General features: G+C 39.8%; 1 protein-coding gene across 11 annotated transcripts in view; it reads right to left on the bottom strand.

Moving 5' to 3' along the window:
- The window catches only part of Lrrc7 (leucine rich repeat containing 7), a 505,524-nt gene that overhangs the window by 37,617 nt on the left and 447,771 nt on the right, over nucleotides 1-20,136 (bottom strand). For all 11 annotated transcript variants that reach the window (XM_029475023.2, XM_029475017.2, XM_029475018.2 and 8 more), the window contains 2 exons: nucleotides 8,695-8,916; nucleotides 655-747 (listed from right to left, as the gene is read on the bottom strand). In XM_029475023.2, the coding sequence (XP_029330883.1) occupies nucleotides 655-747; nucleotides 8,695-8,916 (315 nt within the window). The remainder of the gene's footprint in view (nucleotides 1-654; nucleotides 748-8,694; nucleotides 8,917-20,136) is intronic.

Below are 20,136 nucleotides of genomic sequence, written 5' to 3'. Positions count from 1 at the left end.
CCCTGGAGTCAGACTGGCCTGCTGTGGCCTGAAGAGAGCAAGGAGGGTACACATTTATCCAATGAGATGAGGGTCTGGTTCCTCTGCTAATGCTAACTTCAATTTTCTTGTAAAATTTATTTTCTGTGATTTCTCATTTCCAAAATTCTGTTAACGAAACCCTTTGCAAGTCTGCTGCTGGCCTGAAAACCCAGTCAAGGTGGGATCATTTTGTTGCTATAAGAAAACATTTTTCTAAGTAACAAACGAACACTTTACAAATAAATCTTTGGAAAAATTCTTATAAATTGCTTACATAGATTTCTTTACCACATACAAGTGTAAAGTCAAAATAAATAGGCACACACACACACACACACACACACACACACACACACACACAAACTCCATGGAAACTAATTATGAGAATAGTTCCAAAACCCATTTCTTTTCAAATAGAAAGATTAAAAGTTTGTCTCTCCTGCTCTGTTTTCTTCAAGCACTATGTGAGGTTCAGTTTTCCCTGTACAGACACGTTTCAGCTTCTGACTGGCTTCATGGTTAGCTAGATCAACTCAGCACAGCAAACATACCCACAAGCTTCCTTTCACCATTGCATCACAGTGGAAGATAACATTTGAAACTAAGACTGTCAATAAGAAATTCACTTCTTACCTTGTCAGAAGGTTTGAAAGGATTTCCTTGCCCACTAATTCCACCGCTGATACTAAATCCAAGTCCAGGATTCTTTTCTATTCTCACACAGAACTAGAAAAATAAAACACACAAAAAGTCACCAACTAGCCATTACAACTAAATATTTTCCAACAAGGTTTGCAATTCACTCATGTTTCATAGTGAGCCCATGTTGATCTAGTGTAAACAACACAAACTCCATTAAAGGAGTAATGTCTCTCTATGCCTCCATATGTCAGAAAGTGGCTTTAGATGTCCAGTATACCTCAGGAGCTTACTGGGCAGTATCTGTCATTCTATACACATGTCCAGGCTACTTAGAAAAGACTGTACAGACAAGTGAGAGAAAACAGAGATAGAAATTTAAATATGGTCGTGGAGGACACCTTTGGAAGGCCTGGTAGCATTTAGGGATGTTAGGGCTTTTAGTTTGAGAAAGGATCCACAAATAGGGTATTGAAATGAAAGTGAAGCCCTGGGGGGGGGGGGAAGGAATTAAGTTTTGTAGCAGCTGCTGAGATGAGAGAGGGAGGAATAGAGGGAAAACATTACAGTCATGAGGTTAGAGAGTGTGGTCCATGAGACAGAGACTGGGCAGGAACAGTGCCCAAGGCCATGGAGAATTTGGTCTAGTATCTATGCTGTTATTTTCTTAGGTATCAGACAGTTTTAGATGGATGCCTACTGTTGGCAGAGGCTGCAATTCAGTGGAACGGGTGTTTATGTTAATGTAGGCTGTGGATGGAACATCTGCAGACAGGAAGCTAGCAGGATGACATCCAGAAACCTCAACAGATGAGGGCATCTGGGTGATCCTGAGCTGAGGGTGAGTTGCTAGTGAGGGAAAATACTGGTTTTGAATATAGGGTGGGGCAGGGTGATCCCAGATGATGGCAGCCTTGTGACTAAGAGGCAGCATTCTGTTGTTAAACGAAGAGAAAGGCGATCCATAAATGATAGGTACAGAGCAAGCAGGGGAGCCCTGTGGTACTAGATGGCAGCAGTGAGGTGACTGACAGGTCAAGGGAAAAAAAACGGTGGGGTACACACTGGCAAGAGCTTTGCAATTAAATAAACACACAGAAGAAAAGTTCTTAAAGATGATTGAACAACTGACTGATTAAGCAACTTTATGCCTCTGGCTAGCACTCACTCACCCTCTTAACCTGTTAAACTCCAATGCCCAAAGCACTCTATCTTTCTATTTTAAACACATCTCTAGTCTCTCTTCTTAGATGGTTTAAGATAAACACGAATCACATTTCATACTTAATTAAGATGTACTCTAGGTACCAGACTTTGGATAAACTAATCCTACTTAGAGGCACCGGCCTTAGTATACTTACTGTTCTTGTTCCTAAAATGACATCTGACCGGCTTGTGGTTCTCTTGTAGCACAAGGGCAAAAAATCTTCCACTAATGTGATTTCTATTTTCAAATCATCAGTCAGTAATTTCTAAATTATAAGTAAGAGCAATTGCAAAGAACACTTTTTCATATTTCACTTTAAAGATACACTTAATTTCAAGTTCTCCTTCAAGTGATCTAGATTTGTTAAAACTAGTTTTTATAGGGTAGCAAAAATTAGCTTATAATAGTTTATAATTTACATGACTCAAAATCTATGAGTATGAATATAAAACAGTTTGATGTAGCTGGAGGGAATACTTAGCTGCATTTTATTAATAATAGTTAATACTACTAATAATAATACTATTTATTAACTAGAAAATGACAGAAAAACATCCCATGTATTTGCTCACAGGGGCATGCATTTTCCCTCATTTGTGGATCTTAGATTTTTTTTTTTATAGATACGCATATATACATATGGCACAAGGTAAATGCAGAACTATCTAAAGCAGTCCTCAACCTGTGCATTGAGACCCCTCTAGGGGTTATCAAACAACCCTTTCACAGGGGACACCTAACACCACCAGAAATACAAGAAAACATAGATCTTTACATTATGACTTATAACAGTAGCAAAACTTCATATAGGAAGTAACAAGAAAAATAATTTTATGGTTGGGGGGCTCACCACAATACGAGGACTATATTAAAGGGTCGCAGCATTAGGAAGATTGAGGACCACTTATCTCAGGGAAGAAGAGGGTTATGGGAAGGGGTGGTAAGAGTGGAAGAAAGGTTATGGAAAGGAAGAAACTATTATTTTTTTATATGAAAACATCCTTGTGAAATCCCAGTACTGTGTACAATGATGAACATGGACATGGACACACACACACACACACACACACACACACACACACACACACACAAACACACACACATGTATGCACACTCACATGGACACACACAGTCATGAAAACATACACACTCACACATGTACACTCATATGGACACACACAGACATGAACACACAGACTCACTCATGCACACTCACATTGACACATACTCAAACATGTACACTCACATGGACACTTACACACATGTACACTCATGCATGCACACATGGGCACATACAAAAGTATTTATACAACAACAGCAGCAGCAACAACAACAAATATGGCTCCATCTCATAAAAGTTGTACATAAATAACATGAAAGGTGTGCTTCCTGGCTTCCCTCAGGTCACTATAATACCAGAAACAATAGAGCCAATTTCTTTTACGTGGATAATTTCCATAAGTAGACTCCAGTCATCCTTTTTAAAGGAAGTGATTATATTTAATTTATAACACTGAAAATCTAGAATGTGCTAAAAAGCTAAGGAAAACAGTGTTGCCGGTACCAGCTCTGGGGAGCATTCTCAGTACATTTTTAACAATTTAAAGAGTAAAGATGATGCGTGTTTCACTGTGACAAACAGACATCAGCTGTGATCTGCAGCTCAGCTATTTCTAGAATGCTCACATGTATCAGATCGATGGGTGGTGACTGGGGCCTCCTAAAGCCTCTGGGATGGAGGATTTCTCTTGTGATGAGGGGTTTCACCTGCCTGCTTGGGCCCAAGGAGGAGAGAGAGAAAACCTCATAGTCAAGAGAAGCTGAAAAGAACTGGAACACAGTGTTTTTACAAAAGACCCTGGAGTTAATAAATAGCTTATTTAGTGAAAATCAGTATTTCAATTTTCTCTTCAGACACAAAATGAACTGTCTATCTAAAGCACAGCGAGTCTATGTGCTTCCTGCATGCTGCTTGACTGGATACTTCTGGTCTGTGTTGATCTCACTGTAATTAGAACAGTAGGTTTTAGAGAAACCTGCTTCTGGAACACACTAGGGAGGGGAAAGCAAGTGTCAAGAGTATCAGTAAGGGCAGCTCTACCTAAAGACCTTCATTCAGGGATGAAAGGAGTGAGCATGGAAAGTCAGGGCTAAGGATATCCTTTTGAAGGATGGGAATATTGTAAAATTATATTACAGTGATGCTACTCAGCTATATAAATATTAATGTACAACCTATGTACTTTAAAACCACCCGTTTTGGGGACGTAAATTATATGTATAATGTAGTTAAAAACAGCAAGATCATCATGACCAAAAGACAGATCAGTAAGGAAGAGAAGGCAATGTGAGCAGAGGTTAGACCCTCACAGACATTATACTATCCTGTAAGGGTACATGCAGGGGCTAGACCCATGGGGACATTATACTATCTTGTAAAGGTTGAAAACAAATTCAGCAATCTATTGAAAGCCAATAAACCATTTTAAGTAGAGAAGTGTAATGGCATAGATTCCGTTTAAAAAAGCTAGCTCTGGCAGCAGAACAGATCAGAGGGAGGTACACTGGAAAGAGACCATTTAGGAGGTTTCAGGAGTAGTTGGAGTGGGAGGAGTATGGGTGGCAAGGAAGCTGGGAAGCTTAGGATATTCATGATAGAGGTGCTTTGGGTTGGAGGTGAGAAAAGAGGAATCAGACACTTTTGATCATAGCAGAAGGCTGAATAGAAGGCCCTTGAATGGGAAATGGACATCTGGAGAAAGGCAGGGGTGTGGAAGAAAGGGCAGGTAAAGAAAGTTGACAGCTCTTTTGACCATGTTTATCAAGTGCTTGGAAAACCCAGGTGGAGAGTGGTGGAAGACATCACTCAGCCAGTGTATTCAGACAGCTGAAGTACAGGAGGGAGGGCCAGGACTGGAGATAGAGAGTTGAGAGTCATTCAGCTTGGGACCGAATGCTGTCATTAAGGGAATGGTGTGGATAGAGAGATAGGACACTGGGTTACTCCAGTACTTAGTGGTCATCTCAGGATGAAAGTTTGTGAGCAATCCTGAAAAATGATTTCATCATACAAGCTCATGAAGCAGGGGCTGAGAGATGGTGACCTCAGACATTTCCTTCAGTTGGCTTCTGTCTTATAACCTGCTGGAAGTGTGTGTAAGACTTCAGGAGAGGTTTGCAGCTCTTGGAGTGCCTGAAGAAAGCTATATTATGTTAAATGATATAAGAAAAAGGCTTATAAAAGCCTGTTAAAATGACATATTACTTATCAAAATCTGCAAGGAAATAATATCTTTAGTTCCTTAGAATGGTTTTTTATAAACAACAAACTAACAAATGGTGGTTCTCTTGTGTCATGCGTGCACATGTGATTTAGTACATTATGGAGAAGAGTGAGTCCTCTGTCCTCTGACTTAGTGGTCTCACTTCTGGGCAAGTAATCAAAGGAAGTGTGCTAATCATACTAAAGAGAAGCCTGCACATCTGTGTTTACCACAGAGCTATGCCTGGATGAACAGACAAAGAAAATGTGAGATGCACAGTTACGGACAGTGGAATGTGACTTGACTCTGCAGAATGAAACCCTGGTATTTGCAGTGAGGTGGACGGAACCAGACAACCCTATGTTAAGTGAAGTAAGCCAGAGATAGAAAGATGAGCCTTATATTGAGGCTTCAAAAAGTCAACAAGAGCATGGAACAATGTTTTCTAGAGTTTGGATATTAGCAGAGTGAAGGTGGATAAAGTAAGCTGTACTAGATTAGTGTATTAGATTAGTTCAGTGTGTCTGAACCCTACTAATAAATACAATTAGTACATGCTAAGAAAAAATATAGGGCAACACATTTTCAGGAGCCTCTTTCTTGTATTTCTCAATAAGTCCTTGCTTGCTTACCCTTTGGAGGAAAGGAAAAGAAAAACAATAGAAAATTCTAATTTTTAGATTAAAAGGCAATGCTTTAATTAAGAGAGCACACACTGAATGGTTGGGCTGTATGCTATTTTCTCCGACTCCTTCAGAGATATCTTATTCCACACTCAGGCCACTTTACTCCATAAAGTATTTGTAAGTATTTTCCGATAATTTTATCCAAAAGCCTCAGAACAATGCTGCTGTGTCTCTTATAGTTCATCATTTGGCAAAGAATGTATACTGAAGTCCATTTGTTGACTCTGTAAGTTGCATGCAGTCACATGGTGGAATCCCTGAACTGTAGGGTGTATTCCTATATCCACTAGTCATAGGAATTTACTATTGACTGTGTTATAGGTTATTGTGCCTCAGGCCACAATGTGGAATACAAAACCTCACAAAACCAGGTTAGTTTCTAATTCCAGGTTTCTGGATTCCAGGTTAGTTTCTAAGATGCTGCATTGCCACATTTGGGGTACTTTACTTTCTTGGGCCTTTTCTATCAATGAGATAGATGCTAGATACCTGGATCATAGAACTGAGAACAGAAATGTATTGGCAAATTGCTGAAGGGGTTTTAGGAGGACTCAATCATTGTCCTGAAGTTTCCCTTCTCATGGCTGCTTGGGTATCTTTATGTTCTATGCATGTAAACACATTCTGCCTTCAGTTATCAATATGCATAAAGAAAGATCAAAGATACTATCAGTTTATTTAAATAAAAAAACATCCAACTAGTGTGGTTTCTAGAGAGTGATGATACAAGTACATTGTCCAGGTAGGACACAGTTGGGCCACAGAGTACCTCAGGTAGTGGCTCTCATCTTTGGTTGAACTGTATAGAACCACTGAAGGGTTCACAAGAATTCCCATCACCTAGGTCACAGGTAGGTGAATGAAGTGAGTTGACCTGGGAAGGAGGCCCAAGTTTCAGTTTGGAAGTCCTATGTTGTACTGTATAGGACTGTGTCATCTAACTTTCACCAAAACATTTTGGGGTTGTATGTTTATATGTTTTATATATAGGAGGAAGCATGTGTTTGTGTGCAGGATGCATACATAAATGTGCACATGCACATAGGGGCAAGAAGTTATGAATCTCTGGTGTAGTTCCTTAGGTGCCATCTCTCTCTCTCTCTCTCTCTCTCTCTCTCTCTCTCTCTCTTTCCAGAGATAGAGTTTCTCTGTGTATCCCTGGCTGTCATGAAACTTTCTTTGTAGTCCAGGCTGGCCTTAAGCCCACAATGATCAGCCTACCTCTCTTGAGTGCTCGGATTGAAGGCATGCACTGCCAGCACCACCACCTGGTTTTCACTTTGCTTTTTGAGATTGGGTCTCCTATGACTTGGAACTTGCTGAGTAGTCTTTGTTAGCCAGTGAGTACTAGAAAGCCACTGAAATCCTACTCCTCAGCTCCGTACACAAGGATGCACAACCACACCCAGATTTTACTTGGGCTCTCAATAGAACCCATGCGCTCATGCTTGCACGGCAAGCAATCTACGGACTGAACCATCTCCCAGTCCTCATCAAAACTATCTGAGAGTTACTGACAGTTTCTGTTGTTTTCAATTTAAAGAAAGAAACAGAACCCTTAAAAGGAGTGAATGACTTGGGCAGGGTCACAAGGCTAATAATAGTAAAGGAACTGCAGATTCTGAGCCCCGGCTTTAGTGATATTTCTTGAGTGACAGAGCTTGATGAGGAAGAACAGAGGTTAGGGAAGGCAAAAAGGGAGAGAAGTAATCACGTTCTGTGTGCCTCACAGCTCATCAGGTGAGGTACACTCTGCTTTAGGGTGCTTGCTAGTCTTGTGGTTAATTATTTCTGTAATGTCAACTTTTTGATGGAGGGTAGTTTTTCCTGCAGAGCCAGATATGCACAGAGCCTTTGTTACAGCATAATTTAAACTTTATTAACTTTTTAGAACCTCTAGAGAATCAGTAGCTATACATCATTATCTGACTAAGGGGCGCCTGCCTGGCTTGTCACACATTAAATCCAACATGTAACCTGGATCAAGGAAAGGGAAAGAGAAACATCTTGAGCATCTATGATTCTGAGGATTATTGATACAGAGACAATGCTTGAAGCAGCTGGAGTCCCAGGGATAAATGGCTCTTAGCAACATCCAGAGAAAATCTGGAGAAATCAGTTAATATTAACTAGTTTGTTCAGAATACAAGGTTGACTAACATGTACAGCTCTAGATAATAACAGAACAGACCCTTTATAAACATGTGAGGGGTGAATAATGCCCTGGAGTTTTGCCTATAGTAATCTGAATAATGAAGTAAGAGGGATTAATTGTATGTGCTAGATCATGTTGTCTTCTCTCTGAGCTTCCTATTAGGGCACATTTTTTTCTGGTATCAAGGAAGGAGAATATTCTACAGTGAAGAGTGAGTTCTCGATTCTAGTCAGGGCAGGAGAACAATCATTCTTGTTATAAAGATTTTACTACATCACAATGATCAGTAGCTTTTGGAACATCTAAAATATTTCTCTTCTAATAATTTTTTTAGAGTTTTCTATACTCTACTATTCAACAACCAGAAAATAGGACTAAAAATGTTTTTCTGCAAATGAGGATGGGATAATAGCTTACCTTTCAGACCCTGCACTTTGCCAGGGGCCTTAGTCAACATACCCCATCCACAGAGCTGCTTTGTAACATTCAAAACCAGTGCTGAATAATTGAATTGGGGTGGGCAGTGGGAAGAAAGGACATGACTGGAAGACCATTGCATTTTGCATGCTTTGAAAGGGCATTTCTCTGATGTGTTATTGCCCATAACCACTGGAAGCAATGATAAGTTCCTATAAAGAGCATCATGTATGAAGGACCAACATGCAACATGGAGTTGTTTTAACTTCTTGAATGTTTATTTACTGTTATAAGACTAGTCCTTACCTGCTCGGGATAACCGTCCATACTCCTCTGCCCTTTCGTTTGAATTAAGCACCGTCCAGGCTGAGGTCCCCGGGTAGCCTGTGATGAGGGGATCTGGATGGGCAATGGCGATTGGAACTGCTGAATGGTCACTTTGTTGATGTTCCCTTCATATGGCTGCTGCTCCCGGCTGCGGTGCTGAAGGCTCTGTGACCCCATCAGGGTCTGAATGTGGCTGCCTGCCTGTGGAAAGCAGAACCGTTAGGCCGAGTTCCCTGTGTGCAAACAGAAGGCAGCAGTGCCACCCCATGGGTGAGAGACTGGAAGAAGATACCCACAGGTGAGAGGGTATCAAGTGGCCTTCCAGCCCAGGCTGGGAAGGATAACAAGAGGAAGGTAAGAGGGTGTGCATGGGGCTGGTGGAGATGTTTGTACTGGTACCTGGTGGTTTGCCAAATATTACTTTATTCCTGATTTTAAGGAAACAAAATTCATCTGAAAAGAATATAAAAACTGAGAGAGTTCACAATAAATATAAAGGGGAGTGCTAGCTGATATTTATATTGAAAAATTACTCAAAGAGATATATAAGCACCAGGGACAATGATCCTGCTCCCAAAGGTATAACAGAGGGATCGCCTAAGTTCTATGACACAGGTGCACAGTGAGCTTGTTCTGAAGAGAATAATCAATGTTTATTAATTTGTTATTAGCTCGAGAGCACCAAAAACCAATCGTCTGATAAATGCCTGTATGATTCTGCTGCCTATAGGAAGTGAAGGGTGTTTAGGATGAACTCTCCTTTGTTTTAGAGCTCTTAAAGGAAATGATAAATAAAGAAACCCATAGTAAGATGGAACATCATCTAGAGGAAAATATTTTACTAGATTCCAAACAAGAGGTAATTTAAAAATAAAATACTCGAATTTACTAATTGGCAATATGCAATGCAAAATAAACAATATATTTTATATGTCCAATTAGTTGTCTTAGCATAATGAACCATTTTCTAGTTTCATGAACATTAAAGATGTTTGAGTCATGGAGAATTGGAGAGAAAGTTGTGGGGTCTTTAGCCTGTACCAGTGCAAGGTGCAAACAGTTACTCACATGACCATGACTACAATGTCATAATCTCATGGACCTGGTTTATGTAACGTCAAAGGCAAATGCTTATTGCTCAGACTCATCTGTCTTTTTAAGAACCTTCCTGCCAGTCTCGAAGACTGGAAGTCCTTAGGGGAAGTTTGGCTGTTCTCTACTGCCATAAGTTTTTCTATTCTCTTGTTTGGTAGTTGGAAGCATGGTAAACACAGGATTATATTCTAAGTTGTCTCCTGAGTGACCTCACTTGACATGGCCAGCTACGTGCCAAAGAGAATGATCTGAGGTTCGAGGTTGAAAGCTGACAGGGGTTGATTTCTGCATTCCTACTTGGTTCTCTGGTAAAATAATTGGCAGCTTCTGCACCTTAATATACAATCTGCATGAGAAAATCAATAATGTCTGCTTGAAAGCTACTCTGCTGATTAATTTTGAAATGACTCTGTTCAAAGGTGAATCAGAATTCTTTATTCTGCCAGTTCTTAACTTTAGACATGTTTTTCTAATGTATTTTTTTTTTCTTTTGACAGGCCAGTTTGAATTCAGGATTATATAGATGTTTGAATTGTTTTTGTGTGGTGTATGTACATTTGTGTGTGTGTGTGTGCACACTGTGTATGTCCAGGTGGAGGCCAGATGCTGACACTAGTCTTCCTTAATTGTTCTCTCATTAAACCTGAAGCATATTGATTTGGCTAGGCTAGGTGGCCAATGAGCTCCAGGAACCATCAGCCTCTATCCACCCCTGCCCCTCCAGTTCTGGGCTTACAATTATTCCTCATGGATTTTTTTGTGGGTGCTGGAGATCTGAACTCAGGTCCTCCTGTCTATGTTGGCACTTTACCAACTGAGCCCTCCCCCTGCTCCTATTTTTGAGTTGTTGAGGACATGCAGCTTATCCCACTTATTCTTCTCAGTGAGTGGGCACAGTAAATGCAATTAACAAACACTAGGTATCACCAAACATGTGAAGAGTGTCCCAAGACATCTCACACGCATTACCTCCTTGTGCTATCACAGCAGCATTAAGAGGTGATTAGTATTATTATCCAATTTTACTGAAACTAAGGTTGTGCAACAGCAGACAATGTTTCTATGTAATTCATATAACTGAGAACTGTTAAACCAGCACTTGACAAAGATGTCTATCAAAGGTCGTCTTCTTGATTATGGTATGCAGCCTGGTCCCCATCCCCAGTTCAACTGGGGAAAGAAAGGAGATCATGCAGAGGAGCCTTTGGGTCTGGCTGGTATTCATAGCCAGTTTCTTAGCAGCTATTGTAGTATTTCCCACTCAGTGGATTAGGCCTGTGAGTCTCGATGCTCTGTTTGGGACTTCATGCTTACAGGTATGTGAGCAGGATGGTGCTGTTGTAGTTACTAATTTTTCCCTTACTGTGAGTTAATAAAGCTTATGTTCTTGGATCTTGAGTGTGGAAGGGGCACACTGTTACTCTGCAAGTGATTCTGCCTGCCCACCCACTCTCCTGGGCTACGGGCAGGGGATGGCAATGATTGCTGCAGAAAGCAAAGAACAAACACCTACTTGCATAAACTAAACAAGCAAAAAAACGACAAGACACTTAGAGGGAGGTGATTCAAGGACAGGAAGTGGCACAAACACTTATTCAAGGTGATGAGAACATTGACAATGAAGCACAACACAGCGACAGGAACACAAATGTCAGAGGCTATGTTTACTCAAGCAGGGGCTTCCGGGAAGTAAGCACTCGGTGTCTCTCTGTATGGGAAATGCCAACACAAAGGTTTCTGCAAAGACAGTGTGACATATTTGTAATGACAAAAAGAATTAGAGGATTCTGTAATTTTGGAGCTTTCAAGGGGAGGTTGGAGAAACCATACATATTCCACTACATAGTTGGAATATGGTATTTTCAGGTTGGACCCCAAAACAAAGTTTACAGGGAAAAAAAATCTAATACCATTAGAAGTCAAGAAAATACACCTACAAACTAAGGAAAAGAATGTTGATTTGATACCAAATGCTATAACTCACCCTAAATTCAGCCTGATTGGGTTTATTATGGGAAATTGCTCATTGTTGAGAAGATTCATACAAGATCACCACTGAGGTGATTTGCTCACAGTGTTCTTTCAGACCCAAGCATGTTGGGCCTGTACCTTACTATATCCCTCTTGACTCTTGAGCAACTAAAAAATGCCCTGGTACACTTGCCTTACTATCATGGGGTCAGATGAAAGTCTGACTCTATTAGGCCATCTCCCACATCCCATTGGGAAGGCAGTAGTCTTATTGTGGCTGAGTGGGAGCGGCCATTGAGTGACAGAAAAAAACAAACATAGCTTCAAGGGATGACAGCTCATGGCACTTAGGATGTTCAAAAGTGCATGATTTATGTTATAAACTTAAATGGCTGCTGAAGTACAATACCATAATCCTTAATACCCAGAGGCTAAGTAGGGTGCCAGGGCACTCAAATGACCAGCACTCAATGGCTCTTCCCACCCAGCAAGAATAAAATTACTGCCTTCCCAATGTGATGTTAGAGGTGGCTTAATAGAGTCAGACTTCTATCTGACCCCATGGTAATGAGGCCTCTGTACCAGGGCATCAGAGGAGATCACTGGGGAGTCGGATTCTCACCTCGACCTTATAATATCAAGGAACTTTTGTCTGAGGTCTCAGTGAAGGCTCAAAGGGAAACCTTGTCTTTTAAAAATGATTTTGTTAGATTTATTTATTTTTATTTTATGTGTATGGGTGCTTTGCTTGCATATATGTCTGTGTACCATCAGATCCTCTGAAATTAGATTTACAAATGGGTGTAGCCACCACATGGATGCTGGGAACTGAACCTGGGCCTTCTGGAAGAACATTTAGTGCTCTTAACCATCGAACCATCTCTCTATTCCCAACACCTATCTATCTCCTCTTGATTATAAGTCACACCAAATCCTTTTTCAACTGAAACAGAATCAGAGCAATCTAGTTAAAACTAAAAGACCAAATTGGGGTGGAGAGATAGTTTAGTCAAGAAAGTGCTTGTCTTGCAAATAGGAGGACCTGAGTTCCTAGAATTCATGTTTAAAAGGCAGGGCATGATGGGATATATTTGTGGTGCTGTATGCTTTCAATTTGAGCACTGAAGGGCATTCTTGGATTTCCAGGTGAGTATAGGATAGTAAGACACCCTGTCTCAAAAACATAGGTAAAAAGACAGTATCCTCTGGCATTCACATGCATACACACCCATTAACAAGTGTAGGCCCTTCACAACATGAATGCACATCTCCCCCCACTACAGACCATACACATACACTACATGCACTACATACCACATATACCACACTGCACATACCATACCCCCCACACCACCACACACACACACACACACACACACACGACACACTACACATGCAAACACTACACACATACACACCACATATACACCATACCCCCACACATGTTGTATATCAAAATAAGATACAGAGTTTTATAAATATAAAAATGTTCACATCTCAATGGGAAAATGACTCCTCATACCAAGAGTCAGGGAAATCTTAGATGCAATGAAAGTAAACAATCAATAGGTGTCTATACTGAAAAGATGAAGGTGTTAGAAGTACCTTCTTTTAAGGCAATTATCAAGATAAAAACCCCAATGACTGACTATACACACCCATTATGGTTGGAATTATAAAAGCCATTGGCAAAGAAATATAATACCCCAGTGAACACAGAGCGGCAGAAAGAAAATACATGGGGATTTTAGATTTCCTATTTCAACAGAGTGGTTGAAATAGAAAGCCCAGTTGCTGGAGAATCTTAGGGAGAGACCACAGAGAGCTGTGAGTTAGGACAACAGAAATCATCTATCTAGTCTGAGTAACAGAGAAAGAACACACTGGGAAAAGTCTCAAAACCCCGTGGGACTATACACTGTTTTAGTAATCATGTTGTCAGAAGGATGGGGGAAAGAAGGTAGAGCTAAAAATGCTACCAGAAGAAATAATGCTCTGGGGTTGGGGAGACGACTCAGCAGCTAAGACCATGTTTGCCCTTGCAATGCCCAATATCCACATCCTGGAGCTCACAACCTCCTGTGACTCTAGCTACAGAGAATGTGATACCTTCTTCATCTCCATGGGCGCTGCATACACACATAACAAAAAATAAAATAAATCTTAAAAAGTAATCCCCCCCAAACCTGGAAATTTGGTGACTGAGAAAACATAATAGGTTCAGGATGCAGAGAAAAACAAGGTACATGTGCAGACACAGTCTAATCTGATGACTAAAAGCTAAGGTCAAACAGAACCTTCAAAGCAACTAGAGGAAAAGATGACACCTTCTCTACAAGGGAAAAACAATTTGAATGCCAGCAGATGTCTCACCAAAAGCCAGGAATGACAGAAGGAAATTACATAATTTTCAAGCATTGGAAAGAATTAACTGTCAGCCCAAATCCTCTAACTGTTCAAGTATTCTTCAGCAATGAACAGGAAATCAGAACAGTTTCAAATGAGGGAAATGAGGGGAATTGTCTCAAGAACACTCTTAAAATAGAGTCATAAGGCAGCTCACCAGCAGGAAGGAAATGGGAAAAGAAAAAACTTGTATTGGTAAGAAGGGGAAAAACATTGCCAAAGAGCTGCCAGTGGATAAATTGACTTTCCGTTCCTTAAGTTTGCAAACTTTCTTTTACGTTCAAAACAAAACTATGACACTATCTGATGTGGCTATATGCAGACCCACACAGGTTGAATGCAAGAGCAGTCTGCATCCTATCAGGCAGGTGAGGACAGGGTGGGGGATGTCAGGTCTGTGCTCTGTGCTTCAGCCTCTAAATCGTGACACAGTAGATTTGTAAATGCTCTCTTTCCCACCACCCTGTCTATCTCATTGAGTATATGTGTGTGTGTGTGTATACACCCCAGGAGCAGCACTTCAAAAGATATGTAGAGGGTCACACTAAAAACATAATAAATGAAAATGAAATTCTAAGAGATGTTCAAATAATTCATAGAAAACAGGAATAAAACCTCAGACGCAACAAAATTCATAATCAAGTGTAAAAGAAAAAAAAAATGGAATTAAACTTTGATGCACTTTATGACTGTTTTGTATGTGTATGTGTGGTTAATGTGTCTCTGTACCAACATGTTTGTGGGTGTGCACATGGGTCTATGTGTACACGTGCATTTGAAAGCCAGACGTTGACATTGAGAATGTTTCTCAGTTGCTCTCCATTTTAATTTTGAAACATCCTCTAACTGAACCTGAATTTCCTGATTGAGCATGGCTGACCAGCAAAACCCAGGGATCTGTCTCCACTTGCTTTCTTAGCACCAGGACTGCACATGTGTAAATGCTACTTCTAGCTTTCCCCTGTGTTCTGGACATCTGAACTCTGGTCCAGTCTATGAAGTGACATTGTGTGACTATTAATGAAAGGAAGAGAAAAATTGATTGTGTGAGATTGAATAAAAAAATACTTCAGAACAAAAACTTTGCTAGAGACAGATTGGAATTTTATACTGTGAAAGAAGTTTAGTTCACCAAAAAGCTCTTACATATTCAGATAATGAAGGTGCAGATATGGCAAAGGAAAATTATTGAACTACAGGAGAGCAAGATGATGGTAATATCCATTTCTAAATAATTGATAGAAAAACTATACTGATAATTATCAAGAATTTAAAAATATTCTTGAACCCAACACCACACACTGACCACATCTCGTTGTTATGTCTAGAATTCTCCCTAGTTTACTATAAGAATCTGTCTAGGCCATGACCTAAACTGAAAATCAACTCTCAACAAGTAGTCTGAAGTCACACCAATTGTCTCCAACAATTATTTACTTTTTTTTTTTTTAGGTTGTAACTGTATGCTTTATTTTCTGATTGTTGTTAAGGAACAGGATATAAAAACAGGCCATGGTTGACTATCTGTGGCCATATATGAACCAACAATTATTTACTTAAACTATATGCAGTGGCAGAAGGATGGATGGATACTCCCCAAACACCACAAATAATATATTTCTAAGTAGTTCAGGCTCAAAGAAGAATCCCAGGGCAAGTAAGACAGTGCATTGAAACAGTGTACTTGAAAATATGACATATTAAGGTCTGTGGGACACAGATAAACACAACTAGGAAGGAGAGTCACAACACCAAATTCGCCTGCTAGACAAAGACATGGACAGTCCCCTCAGTGACAGCAGAGAAAATCAGTAAATCAAAGAGCTTAAGACTCTGAGATACTGGGCATAAGCAGAGACTTCCTGAGAATGACTCCAGTAGCTCAGGAAATAACACTAACAATTGATAAGTGAGATTTAATGAACGAAATGAAATGAATTCTACTCAGCAAAGGAAACACTTAAATGAGTGAAGAGACAGACTAGAGAATGAGAAAAAAATTTTCACCAGGTATATCTGATAGCATATCTAAAATACTCAAGATCTAAATAACAAGAAATCAACCATGTCAATGAAGAAACTAATGAAATGAGCTGACCGTTCTCAGAATATGAAATGGCCAATAAACAGATGAGGCTATTCACCTTCTCAACTCTCCAAGGAAGTGCAAATTAAAACTATATTGGTAATCCATCTAACTCAAGTCAGAATGACAACTATTAAGACTAACAATATGGGCTGGAGCGATGGTTCAGTGGATGAGCACCAGTTGCTTTTTCAGATGTCCTAAGTTCAATTTTCAGCAATACCCACCCATACCTTTGCCAAGCCCCCTCTCTTTCCCACAAGCCCATGGGCCCTACACAATTTTGTTTTCATTTTCATGCCACATATACATCCATGATTTCATGTGCCTGAATAAAATTTAGAAACCAAAAATGAGAGGCTTACAACACCCTATAATGAGTTCTGATGCCCTCTTTCAGCATGCTTGTGTTCATGCAGATAGATCACCCATACATAAACAAATAAAACTAAAAAAAGAATAACAATATATGCCAATGAGGATGTGGACAAAGGGATCCAATATATACCTTGGTGGGAATCTGAACTAGTTCAGCCACTGTGAAATCAGTATGGAGGTTTTAAAGAAAACTGAAATAGACCTGTCCTATGACCCAGGTCTACTACTCTCGAGTGCTAACAAAGAATTCCAAGCAGACAAGTCATAGAGATTCTAGAACATCAAACCTTCTGGCAGCACTATTTACACCAGCTAAGTTATGAAACCAACTCAGGTGTCCAATAACAGGAGAATGGGCAAAGAAAATGTATTTTATATACAAAGAGGATTCCTTTTTCAGCCACAAGGAACAAATGTATGCTTTTTGTAGGAATGTTTTCTCTCACTTTTGGTTTCTAAATTTTATACAGATGCATGAAATCATGGATGTATATATGACATGAAAATGAAAACAAAATTGCACAGGGCCCATGGGCTTGTGGGAAAGAGAGGAGGCTTGAAGAAGACATGGGTGGGTATGCTCAAAGTACATGCCCTCATTTAACCAATCATGAAGCACAATGAATATACACCAATGGGGAAAGTGGAGCACACTGTATGTCCAGACAACACTAGGTTCTAATTCCTTGCTTATCAGTCCATCTTGGGGAAGTCTCCACCTTGTGAAACTGTGAAGATGACATGAGACTTTTTGTCAAACACTTTATTACAGTGCCTGATCTACACTGTACATACTCATGATTATGACAACTCTGTAAGAGCTAATGGTAAGAAGAATCTGTCTTCTCTTTAATTTGTATTTGGTACCCCAACATATCCTCACACTTGGGTGCTAGGGTAGTCTCTCAGAGCTCAGTGGTGTGTCTGCAGTGTGAGGGTATTCACAGGTCTTGCTGATCTCTCAGGTTTTAGTTAGAGGCAGGTAACACACCACTCTGTCTCTAATTACACATGAAATATGAGGTAAGCCTTCTCCTTTGCTGCCCCCATGCCACCGGGTGGCATCTGGGTGATGTGAAGGCAATCATGTCTGTTTTATTGAATATCCACCAGTACACTGTCCCATGACTAAACATCAACATACAGAATGCAGCAATGGAACTAGGGTTAATAACAGAAGTCCATGAGATGTTAGCAGAGGATGGCCTAGCTGGCCATCAATGGGAGGTGAGGCTCTTGGTCCTGTGAAGATTCTATGCCCCAGTATAAGGGACTGCAGGGGCCAAAAAGGGAGTGTGTGGGTTGGTGAGTGGGGGAAGGGGGAAGAGATAGGGGGTTTTCGAGGGGGAAACTAGGAAAGAGGATATAACATTTGAAATGTAAATAAAGAAAATATCTAATAAAAAATAAAAATAATTGCATGGAAAAAAAAGAAGTCCATGAGAGTGGGATGTAGCAAAAGTCAGTATGTCTGTTCATTTTAACCTATAGTGTTTCCTAAGATCACTGTCACATATTTAGCAACAGTGATTAAAAAATGCAAGTTATTTTTTTCTATCTTAATATTTTTAAGAACCAAATACATAATGAGGTTAGAGGACTAATAACCATGAGACTAGAAATTGAATCTTCTCTTTGGCAATAACCCGTGATTCCCCCCCCCGCCCCCAGTTACTGTGTTATCTAGGTCTTTTAGCTATACAGTAAGCCATGGACATTTTTGTGGTGTTGGGTTAGTTTTGTATTTTTGCTTCTAGATTTTTCTCAAAGCAAAGATAACATTAATGGGAGTGATTATATCAATTTTCTGAAGGAGAGTAATACTTTGCTTTATGTATCACCTGTGCCAAAGATTGATATATGAAATGTTTTAATCCAACACCCTTTCTATTGCTTTAATATGTGATGAGTTTATTCTCTACCTTGATTTGATAGCTAGCTAATAGATAATTTTTGGGTTTGGACTTTTATTAAAGGGACAATTCAGAATCAGTGGGGACAAGAAGAGTCCCCCGACTTTGTGTCTACTGCATGGCCACACTGGCATCAGGAAATAAAGGGATGTGCTCTGCTAAGAATATTGGCACATCATGTAGGAACCCACAACTGTTAAAGACCTGCTATTCACCTGTTACTTCGTCTTTAGAACAACTTTTGATATATATATTTTCATAAGCTCCTATCCATGTTACTTTTGTGAATAACTGTAATTATGTACTAGAAAGAGTAAGCTTTAAAAAGTTTTACACAATCCAGTTAACATTACAATTGGTAGAACTATATCATCCTGGCCTTTTGGGTTATCAAAACAAATATTTGAAATGGATCAGTAGAAAGGAAAATTATTCTTTATTCAAAACTATCTTCCTGAATTGCTATTACCATGGCACTGCCTCTGTAGAGTCTTATTTTTATAGAATTTGTGGCTTTATTTAATTCTTGTTTAGCAAGTAGATCAATCCCTTTCCCCCACTTTCCTTCTCTCCCATCTCTGTCTAGTACAATCTTATTTCTCTTCTCTAGCACCTCTCCACCTCATGCCAATTACATAGTAACACAAAATAGTAAATCTAAGTAACATGTTCTTTTAAAGATGCTTATTTAATTATATCTATAGGCATGTGTGTCTCTATGTAGGCTTGTGCATATATGTTCAGGGGCCCATAGGGGGCCAGATGTTTAGATCTTCCTGGAGTTAAGAGTTACAGGCAGTTGTTGGGAACCAAACTCAGATCCTCTACAGGAACATGCTCTTAACTGTTGACCCATCTCTCTAGCACTAACATATTCATTCTTATTTCCATAGCATAGAAAAAAATTGCTGGGTTGATTTCCTAGAAACTATAATATAACTCATTCTTCTAAAAGAGTTCATTTAATTTGCCTCAGCCCTGGTTTGCTTACTGAATACAGTCCCAGTTTCCCCCCCCCCCCCCCCACAAGATACTCCTGGCTCTACATGTCAGGCTTTTAATGCATACCATCCCTTTTCTCTACATACTATGTTTCCATCTTTTGAATCTCCTCTGAATAGCCAGAGAAGCTTCTTGGCTTGTTCTTTGGTTCTAAGCTCTCTCCTTTGCAGTGTGTTCTCTGAAAACTGGTTAGAGAGAACCGTTTGAATAAACATTGGATTATGCCATTTCCATTTGAAAATACTTCCATGTTTTCCTTTCCATTTCCTACAGGATACAGCCCATATTATTTGACTTCCAGTTATTTTCTCCTTATTTGAACACTATGCCCCTGTCCTTAGGTCCCTTTAATTTCTTCCCAAATGGTGTCCTTTCTTGGAATTGTCACAGTCTGCATTCTTTCATAGACAGATCACATTGTACTGCCCAAGTGCATGCATGGTATCTGCAAGGCAATGGCCCACCAGAGATTCTGGAAAAAAATGTATATCTTTAAGACTGACTGAATTCATCAGAGGCAAAATCCCCAACATTACACTTAGGCAAATTATGAGTGTAGTTCCAATGTGA

This window comes from Mus caroli, unplaced genomic scaffold (assembly GCF_978045245.1).
Source record: "Mus caroli unplaced genomic scaffold, Mus_caroli_1 scaffold_3, whole genome shotgun sequence".
Taxonomy (NCBI): Eukaryota; Metazoa; Chordata; class Mammalia; order Rodentia; family Muridae; genus Mus; species Mus caroli.
The sequence above is the reverse complement of the archived record's forward strand: the minus strand, read 5'-3'. Positions and strand labels throughout refer to the sequence as shown.